Source organism: Nannospalax galili, unplaced genomic scaffold (assembly GCF_000622305.1).
Source record: "Nannospalax galili isolate Female #2095 unplaced genomic scaffold, S.galili_v1.0 scaffold199, whole genome shotgun sequence".
Classification (NCBI taxonomy): Eukaryota; Metazoa; Chordata; class Mammalia; order Rodentia; family Spalacidae; genus Nannospalax; species Nannospalax galili.
In genome coordinates, this window is record NW_008343559.1 from 1,022,380 (window position 1) to 1,033,030 (window position 10,651).

The window sequence follows — 10,651 nt, forward strand, 5'->3', positions numbered from 1 at the left end:
TAGGGATCTGCCTGCATCTGCCTCCCGAGTGCTGGGATTAAAGGCATGCGCCACACCTAAGTGTGTTTTCTTAACACAGGACCACCTGCACAGGGTGGCACCTCCCACAGTGGGCTGGGCTCTCCCACATCACTCAGTAATCAAGGAAATGCCCCACAGACTTGGGCACAGGCCAGTCCAATGGAGGCAGTTCTCCAACTGAGGCTCCCTCTACCCAGGTGTGTCAAGTTGACAACCAAAGCTATCCAACACACTTACAAAAAAAGGAAAAAGAAGAAAAGCAAATGAAACCCTAAGTATATCCATTAAGTTTGGGACTCTTAGTATATTGAGTTCTCTTTGAGAAAAGTGTGGAAATAGATAGCTGTAGTACGTGTTTTTAAAATTTATATTTGTAGACTAAGAATATATTTTTCATTTTTTAAAAAAAGTATAAGCAGCTGGGTATGGTGGCGCACACCTGTAGTTCCAGCACTTGGGAAGCCAGAGGCAGGCAGATCTCTGTGAGTTCAAGGCCAGCCTGGTTTGCATAGTGAGTTCCAGGCCAGGGAGACCCTGCCTCAAAAATGACAAAAAAAAAGGAGGTGGAGGCAGCCAGGAGCTCCAAGACTGTCTACGGCAAGATGACTCAGTGGTAAAGACATTTGCTGCCAAGCCCGAGTTTGATCCCTAGAATCCACATGGTAGGAGGAGAGAATTGGCTCAGGCAAGTTGGCCTCTGACCTCCACATGTGTACCATGATACACACGTATTCTGTTCCCTAATAAATACATTAAAAAAAGTATAAGCCAGCGCTGGAGAGAACTCAAAGTATAAAAGCACTTGCTGTACAAGAGTTTAAACCCTCAGAACCCATGAAAGCTGGGTGTGTAGTGCTAGTAATCTGTAGTGCTGTAATTTGGTGCTTCTATGGGGAGATGGGAAGTAGAGACTGGAGAATCCTCAGAAGCTCCCTGGACAGCTAGCCAGGCATATGAAGCAGAAAAACTAACAAAAAGATCCTGTCTCAAACAAGATGGAGGGTGAAGATGAGCACCTGAGTTTGTCTTCTGATCGCCACATGCAGATCGTGCTATGTATGTGCATGCCCACCTTGACACACATGAACACTCATACACACATTGTACTCCCCTGCTCATAAAGTGTAAGCTTTATGGTAGGTTGAATCCAAAACTTTCTAAATGGGGGCTGGAGAGATGACTCAGCAGTTAAGGAGTAGGTACTGCTGTTACAGAGGATCCAAGTTTGAGTCCTAGCACCCATGTTGGGCAGCTCACACCTACCTGTAACTCTAGCTTCAGGGATTGTGACACACTCTTAACTCCAAGAACACCTGCATTGACATGCACACATAGACACACACATATACATATAATTGAAAATAAAGAGCTATAAGTGAAGTTAAAGTGTACAAAAATTTTCCTGGCAGCCCCTTGCTTCTGCCTCTCAGTAGCTTCTCCTGTCTCTACCTTCCATCTCACCCTAGGATCATTGGGATTACAAATGCAGGTTGCTGTGTCCAGCATGACAAGTACTTTACCCATTGAGCCATGTTTCCAGCCTAAAAAGCTACATTTTCTAGTTGTTCTCAGTGCTTATGAAAGTGTTGATATTTATATATTCATTTATTCTTTTTAACTTTAAGTTTATTTATTTATTTATTTAATTTTATTTTATGAGTGTTATGCCTGCATGTATGTAAGGGCATCTGTATCATGCAATACCTATGGAGGTCAGGAGAGGGCATCAGATCCCTTGGAACTGGCGTTATGGAGTGGAGGGTTGTTAGCTGCCATGTGGATGCTGGGAACTGAACCCAGGTCCTCTGCAAGAGCAGCCAGTGCTCTTAACTGTGAGCCATCTGTCCAGCACCCTGTACATTATTTACATATTGATACTATGGCTGACATATGTTGAATTGTTATTAGTTCTGATAATGTATCACTTGATAATTATCAGTTGATACATTGTGTTTAATCACATTTTAAAGCCATGCTAATAGATGATGAAAGGAGGAGCTTCCCCAGGTAAAGGTAATAGAGCATTTCTGAGAATGAAAATATTTATTATTGGGGGATTTAATGTGTGATCTTTTCATTACAGATGTGGTGTAAGATATTTCTTCAAGATTGGACAGCTGGTGACCTGTTATTTCTGATAGCCTTAAGTTGACTTTATAGCCGTAGAGAAACGTCACGGAATTGCAATTGTTTTTGTGTGTGTGCGCTTTACACCTTTTTTGGCACCTAAGTTCACCCTGCAACCATGTATGGAAGTGCTCGATCAGTAGGGAAGGTGGAACCAAGCAACCAGAGCCCTGGGCGTTCACCTCGGCTTCCACGGTCACCTCGCTTAGGTCATCGTCGAACCAACAGTACAGGAGGGAGTTCTGGAAGCAGTGTTGGAGGTGGTAGTGGAAAAACCTTATCAATGGAGAATATACAGTCCTTAAATGCCGCCTATGCTACATCTGGCCCTATGTACCTAAGTGATCATGAAAATGTGGGTTCAGAAACCCCTAAAAGCACCATGACACTTGGCCGTTCTGGGGGACGTCTGCCTTATGGGGTTAGGATGACTGCTATGGGCAGTAGCCCCAATATAGCAAGCAGTGGGGTTGCTAGTGATACCATAGCGTTTGGAGAGCATCACCTCCCTCCTGTTAGTATGGCATCCACTGTGCCTCACTCTCTGCGTCAGGCAAGAGATAACACCATCATGGATCTACAGACACAGCTGAAGGAAGTATTAAGAGAAAATGATCTCTTGCGGAAAGATGTGGAAGTAAAGGAGAGTAAATTGAGTTCTTCAATGAATAGCATCAAGACCTTCTGGAGCCCAGAGCTGAAGAAAGAGCGGGCCTTGAGAAAAGATGAAGCTTCCAAAATCACCATTTGGAAGGAGCAGTATAGAGTTGTACAGGAAGAAAACCAGGTTAGTTTCATTTGTACATTTATCTTTTAAAAAATATTATATACTATTTATATGTATGTCTGTGTGTTTGCCGTGTGTGTGTGTGTGTGTGTGTGTGTGCGTGCTCCCCCTGGAAGACAGAAGAGGGAGTCAGATCCTTTGGAACTCGAGTCACTGGAGGTGGGTGCTGGGAACTGAACTCAGGTCCTCCTGAAGAGCAGCAAGTGCTTTAACCAGTGAGCCATCTCTCTAGATAGACCCTATCTCTATGAGCTGAATCCATGTGTGTAAATGGAATGAACCATTCTTTTTTCTTTGTGTTCTAGATTTTTCTCATCTTGCTCATTTAAAAAAAAATTTATTTTACTATTTTGTGTCTACCTTCTTAGCCTTTTCCAGATTTGGTCCTGTTCCCTAAGTTTTTCCTTAGTCTGTTGCCGTGCTTGCCTTCTCCTTATTCATTTCATTTTCTTTTTTTTTAGTTGTTTTCTTGTTTTTGAGACATGGTCTCATGTACCTCAGAACCTCAATCTTGCTATGTAGCCAAAGATTACCTTGAACTCCTGATCTTCCTGCCTCCACTTCCCAAATGCTAGTTTGAAGTCTAATCCCTATGCCTGCTTTGCTCCTATTCTTGTTTGTTTTTGTCCCCTGGCTTCTCTCCCTTCCTGTATTTTCTTTCAGCTTACATTTTCTTTTAAAAAACCGTTCTTGTGAGAGTATAATTTTGTCCTTATCCGAATATTTACTACCATGATTATTTTGACTATGTATCTTAACTGTGAGGCGTACCATTAAGATTTATCATAATAAATGTCAAAAAACACAGTCCCCCCAAAATGATAAAACTTTTATGCACAAAGCAAATCAACTTTGAATATCTAGATAGGACAGATAAAAAGTTAATAGCGGGGCTGGAGAGATGGTTCAGTGGTTAAGAGCACTGACTGCTCTTGCAGAGGACCCGGGTTCAATTCCCAGCACCCACATGGCGGCTACAAACCGTCCTTAACTCCAGTTCCAGGGGAATCCGAAGCTCTCTTCTGACCTCCGTGGCATTGCACGACATGGGTGCACTCACATACATGCAGGCCAGGCACTCATATGCATAAAGTTAAAATAATAAATAAAATATTAAAAAAAAAGTTAATAGCCAGGTGTGGAAACACACACCTGTAATCCCAGCATTTAGAAGAACAGGAGTTCGAGGCCAGCCTTAGCTACATAATGAGTTCTAGAGGCCTGGCTACCTAGGGAGACTTGTCTCAAAAAACCAAACCAAAACACCTTACTTCCCAGATTTTTAGAACGTTTTAAACCTGGGAACTTGAATTACATGCTTCCTTAATATTCCTAGATATTATATTCCTTCCTTTATATTCTTAGAGAATTTTAATGTATCTGTCTCATTGCTGGTATTGTGCTTTTTTTTTTAAAGTTCTAATTTAATTTTAAATTATATGTGTGTCTGTGTGTAGATATGTTCACATGAGTGCAGATGCCTACAGAGGCCAGAGGTGTTGTATCTCCTGGGGCTGGAGTTAGAGGAAGTTGTGAGCACCCGGCATGGGAGCTGGAAACTAAAGTTGGGTCCTTTGCAAGAGTAGTACAGACTCTTAACTGCTGAGTCATCTCTGTGGCCCCTATACTTTATTTTTTGGCTAGTAAAATTTATAAAAGATAACTAATGTGTCTTAAGTTTTTCAGTGTTCTTGAATCATGCTAGAAAGGAATTATACATGATCCGTGTCTCTGATGAAATATAATTTAAGAAGTTTGTTGATGGTCTTACCATTCTGTTACTCATACTCAGTGCAGGTAGTCAAATCGGCTGCTTTGCAGTACTGAACCCAAGGCCTCATCCATGCTAGGCAAGTGCTCTACCACTGAGCTGTGTCTCCAGAAGCTACTGTTTTGGTTCCTTGAAGATCTGTAGTTATACTGTGCTTTGTATGCTGTAAACTTGCTTTTCTAGGAATGAAGATCTTTTCTTTTTTTGGTCATAATACAAACAGATAAGAAATCAAAAGTTCTATCCTGTAAGACACTGTTTTTTACCCATTCAGCAGTCATCAATTGCCAAAAGTGCCTTAGGTTGGGTTGGGATTTCTTACCCACTTCCCCATGTCTAAGCTGGGATTTTGTCTGGTTTGAGCTTGCATAGGAATTGTGCGTGCTGTCACCATTGCTGTGAGTTCATATGAGTAACTGATCAGCTGTCTGGAAGAGTAAGCTATTTTTGTGAGTGGAATATTATAGAAGTTATGCTGTGACTGTTTTTACCTAACATTTTTTCCTGTGAACTTTTAAATATAATTTTTAATGTATGTGTACTATACCATTGTGTCTATACTAATTAATTTAATATTACAGAGTTAAAAACATTTTCAAATTTATTTGAAGTAGTAAGATTTAAATTAAAAGCTAAATCTTGAATTCATTTGAATCAGAGTTTAAAAGTAATTTAGAAGTTATAATTTAATTCTTTCTTTGATACATTATAACCTCCAATTATGCTGCCTTTATTTTTAAACTGGTGATTAAATTTATCACTACTCAAAATTTGAATGCTTTAATATACCTAAATCTTTAATTCTGTTAGAGACCCAGCCTTAAAGAAAATATTTTAGAGAAAATATTCCTGGTCTGGAGAGATGACTCAGTGGGTAAGGAAGGGTACTTGCAGAACAAGCGTGACATCTGTGTTTGAATGCTAGCACCCATATCAGGCAGCCTAGTGGGAGAGCTGCTTCCTATTTGCACAAGGCTTGCTAGATTCCTAGCATTGCAAAAAACAACAGAAAAGAGCTTAAAAAGAACAGTATAGAACCATCACAAATTCTCTGGTTGATGAGCAACAGAGAATGTTAAGAATGAGTTGCAGCTGGGTGTGGTGGTGAATGCATTTGATCCCAGCACTCAGGAGGCAGATACAAGAGGATGTTTGTGATTGCCTGCATGTATGTAAGTGCACCCATATTGCGCAAAGTCCTCAGAGGTCAGAAGAGGGTGTTGGATCTCCTGGGACACAGACTGTTGTTAGCTGCCATGTGGGTGCTGGGAATCAAACCCAGGTCTTCTGCAAGAGCAGTCAGTGCTCTTAACCACTGAGCCATTTCTCCAGCCTCTCCTTCCCCCCTTTTTAAAAGCCTTTACATAAAAATATTTTAAAATTTATTTTTACTGTTGTGTGGGTGTGCATGCTATGGCACGTGTGTGGAGGCCAGAGGACAACTTTAGGGAGTTGGTTCTCCTTCAGCCTTTATGTGGGTTCCAGGGATGAAACTGAGTTTGTCAGGCTTCTTATGCATATGCTTTTCACTTAACCACCTTTCTGGCCCTGTCCACCCTTTTTGGAAATAGGGTCTCTCACTGGCCTGGAGCTTGCCAAGTAAGCTAGGTAACTGCCAGGCTAGCCCAGGCACAATCTCCAGCTCCCTAACACTAGGATTACAGGTATGGTCTACCACACCCAGATTCTAAGTGGGTTCTAGAGAATCAAATTCAGGTCCTTATGCTTGCAAGTCAAGCACTTTATCAACTGAGCCATCTCCTCAGCCCAGGATTCTGTGTTTTAAACAAAACACAGCTTGAGGCAGCATTTGGGTAGTTTGTCCTTGCATTCGGGATTTATCACTAAGGTCTACTTCTTTTCTTGAGGGAAGGAGGAGACTCATGAAACTGACGAGGTTTAAAAAAAAAAACACAATATATTTGGGAAAGCTGAAACCTGCAGTATTCACAAGGTCCCCTTCTTAGGGCGAATAGATGCAGCAAACACCTGGTAGGGAAAACTGGACTCTTGACTAGCCAAGCTTCTGAGAGGTAATTCTCAGACCTGTGGAGTTTTCTGCAAGTTAAGAGAGCCTTAGGGTTGCAGCTTTCACGAATTACCACAGGTTTTGGGCGGGCCTTTTTGTGATGCAGCTGCTTTGAGTCATCCTATGTAACCCTTTACCCATACTCCTGTAAGGAACCTCAGTAAAAACTCAGTGGTTCACCAAAGTAAATAAATAGTTTTCTTTCTTTTCACATTTTAAAAGAAGTCTTAATGATAAATTTAATCCTCCCTCTCCCATCTCATTATGTAGCTTAGGTTGGTCAGGAATTCTTTCCTGCTTCTACCTCTTCAGTGCTTAGACTTATGGCAACTCACCTAATCACCATACTGAGACTTGACAATTTCAAGAATAGATTCATTTATTCGTCTCTCTTTTAATATTTAAAATTTTAAGTGTTTTTGGCATTACCAAATACACTATTGAATTAGCTCACCATCTGCCTTAGTTATTTTCTACTGCTGTGATAAAAACACTGACCAAAACCAACTTCTGGAGGAAAGGGGTTATTTCATCTTACTTTTACAGTTCATCATGGAAGGAAACCAGGGCAGGAGCTCAGGGCAGGAACTGAAGTACAGACTATGGAGGAACACTACGGGCTTGTTTCTCTGGGCCGTGCAGCCTGCTTTCTTAAACAACCCAGGATCACCCCGCCCAGGGGTAGCACTGCCCACAGTGGTCTGGGCCCTCCCACATCACTCAACAATCATGAAAATGTCCCACAGATGTGACCACAGGCCAGTTCAATAGAAGTAATTCCCCAGTTGAGGGTCTCTCTCTTCCCAGATGTGTCAAGTTGACAACTAAAGCTATCCAGCATACCATCATTATACTTTGTTAATGATACTAAAAGCATAAGCATCAGTAAAATGGTTTTATTGTCAAATGACTCAGTCTATATTACTGAGGGAAAAAGTTATGGTCATACATTTTGGTTTTGAAATAATTGAAGCATTTGCTTACGCATATACTTTAGAAGGTATGGGAGGGAGGGACACGATGCAGTATCCTTTCTCCAATTATCATGTTACATTCATTCAAAGGCAGATATTTGAATCTTTTGAGAAGACAGTTTTGATATCACTCCACTGGAAGAGAAACATTTCACAAGACTTTAATGCTGAAAATCATTAAGTGCTGAAAAAGGGTAAACACTGCTGTATCTGGATTCCTCCCCTTGCCTTAATTAAGCACCAATGATGGCAGGAATATATTCTCCCTGTACCCACTATAATTACCACACAATCCTAAATTTGTATAACTTTGGTTCAAAAAACAAAGGGTGCAATTTTAAAGACAGTGCAGTGAGATACAGAGACTGAAAATGCTAATTAATATATTATAGTCAGCTTACAGTGGGCCCTAATTAAATACCGCATTCATTATCCTCTCCAGCTCCCAGAGGTCGGTCATCTTCTACTCTGTGAAGAAGATTGGTTTATTAGGATTTACAATAGTTAAATACATTTCTGTATTTCAGTTTAAACCTAGGAATTTGGGTCCATTCTGAATGTTTGATCTGATTGAGCTGGGTCCAGAATCTTATCACATGTGAAAATGTATTTACTTAGGATTGGCTGGTGTGTGTAGTTCATTATTATGGTGTCCTTCTAGAAGCTTGTTTCTAAAATAAAAATTCCCAGCTGTTTTTATGTCTCAGACTCCTTTTGTTACTTTACTTTCAAATAGCTGGTGATTGGGGAGTTAGGAATATGTATATATGCACACATCACATATATATTTGCACATAGGTATTTTAACAGAGGAGGCTTTTTCTTTTAAAATTGTGAATAAGGAATGCTTTTAGTGTAAGTTTGATGGAGAAGAGTGAAAATCTTACTGTGAACTTTGTGTAATTGCAGAGCCAATGGAGCTTTGGATAAGTTACATTTTAATTTTATTCTAACCAGCTGTTATTTTACTTCTTTATTGTTTTTTTTTATTTTTTTCATAAGAGTTCTGTATGTTGAATTTAGTTGGGTGCATGCTTATTTAAAAGATAATTGTTTTGGAGCTGGGGAAATTTGGAAAGTTGGGAAAATGCTTTCTGTGCAAATCTAAGGACCTGAATTTAATCCCTAGAACTCATGTAAAAGCTGGGCATGGTGATGTGCAACTGCAGTCCCAGTATGGAGCTGGAGACAGGAGGCTCTCTGGAGCTTGTTAGTCAGCCTGTCTGGCAGAGTCAGTGAGTTTCAGGTTTAATGAGAGATCCTGTCTGAAAAAATAAGGCGAGAACAGTTCAGGACATCAAGCTTTGACCTCTGCATGCTTGCTCACACATATGCTTGTACACCTACATGCCGGAATACCTGCTCATATATGTTCACACACACATGAACATGTAGGTACACACACAAAAATAACTAATGTGCTTTCACTGAAATTTTGTGTGACGTCTTTAACACTGTAGTACGGCAAGTAAAGTGCCTGTATGGTTTTTTTTTTCACATTTTATTTTATTACGTGTGTGTGTAAATATGTATGATGGTTTAACACTGTAGTACGGCAAGTAAAGTGCCTGTATGGTTTTTTTTTTTTCACATTTTATTTTATTACGTGTGTGTGTAAATATGTATGATGTGTATATATGGGGATGCAGGCATACACATGCTGTAGTGCATGCTTGGAGGTCAGAGAACAACTTTTGGGTGTTGATTCTCACCTTCCACAGTGATTTCTGGGAATCAGACTCTGGTGATCAGGCTTTTGAAGCAAGCACTTTTGCCCACTAAGCCATCTTACTGCTCTTTTTGTTTTGTATATTTTTTCCTTTTGGAATCTGATGCTGTTTTTTTCTTTTGTAGTGCTGAGGATTAGACCCAAGGTCTTGTATAGGATCGGCAACTGCTTTACCAAGTCTAGGATTTTAATTTTTTTAAAAATTAAAAAAAAATTTATTTATTATATTTTATGTGTATGTGTGTATTGCCTGCATGTAGGTAAGTGCACCTGTGTCGTGCAGTGCCGGTGGAGGTCAGAAGAGGCTGTTGGATCCTCTGGGACTGGAGTTACGGGCAGGTGTTAGCTGCCATGTGAGTGCTGGGATTCGAACCTGGGTCTTCTGCAAGAACAACCAGTGTTCTTAACCGCTGAGCCATCTCTCCAGCCCCAGATTTTAATTTTTTTACTTTAATTTTTATGTTTTTGAGACAGGATCGCACTATGTAGCCCTGGCTAGCCTGGAACTCACTATGTAGCCCAGGCTGGCCTCAAACTCACAGAGATATGTCTGGGTTTGCCTTCCTAGGGCTGGGACTAAAGGCATGTGCCACCACACCTGACCCAGGTCTCTTCTTTTTTATTTCATTTATTAGATCTTTGCATGTACTTTGCATGTATATAAATAAGCATGGAAAATTTCTTCTTGTAGAATTAAGTTTACTTTCCTAGAATGCAGTGAGATATTTGGGAAAAAATAATTTAACAAATCAAAGTTGTACAAATAATCTGACTGGTTTCTTTGTGAGGAAATTAAGGATATTTTTTCTAAAAATTAGAGTTTCTTTTCAAAATTATTTATATTTTTATTTTATGTGTATGAGTGTTTTGCCAGCATGTATGTAAATGCACCTGTATGTGCAGTGCCTATGGAGGTCAGAAGAGGGTGTTGGATGTACTGGAATTGAAGTTATGGACAGTTGTTAGTTACCATGTGGGTTCTGGGAACCAAAGCAGGGTTCTCTGCAAGAGCAGCCAGTGCTCTTAAGCTCTGAGCCATTTTTCTAGCCCCCAAACTATAATCTCTTAATCGTTCTTTTTTCCTCTTCGGTTCTATGGTGCAATCTAGTGTGTGTTTCTTAAAATTTTATTTTCTTTTAATTTTTTTTTTTTTTTTTTTACATTTCCCTAAAGGTGAAACATATATATTTTTTTTAATTAAAAAAAGCATTTC

General features: G+C 40.0%; 1 protein-coding gene across 11 annotated transcripts in view; it reads left to right on the forward strand.

Annotated features, from left to right (window-relative positions):
* Positions 1 to 10,651, forward strand: part of Erc1 (ELKS/RAB6-interacting/CAST family member 1) — a 537,557-nt gene that overhangs the window by 41,568 nt on the left and 485,338 nt on the right. For 7 of the 11 annotated variants that reach the window (XM_008839745.3, XM_008839744.3, XM_029566784.1 and 4 more), the window contains one exon: positions 2,105 to 2,935. The exons of 1 other annotated variant lie outside the window; for it this stretch is intronic. In XM_008839745.3, coding sequence (XP_008837967.1) covers positions 2,267 to 2,935 — 669 coding nt within the window. In that variant the 5' untranslated portion in view covers positions 2,105 to 2,266. Of the gene's footprint in view, positions 1 to 2,104; positions 2,936 to 10,651 lie in introns of those variants that run through there. 3 more of the 11 variants (XM_029566781.1, XM_029566787.1, XM_029566789.1) reach the window with 2 other exon arrangements.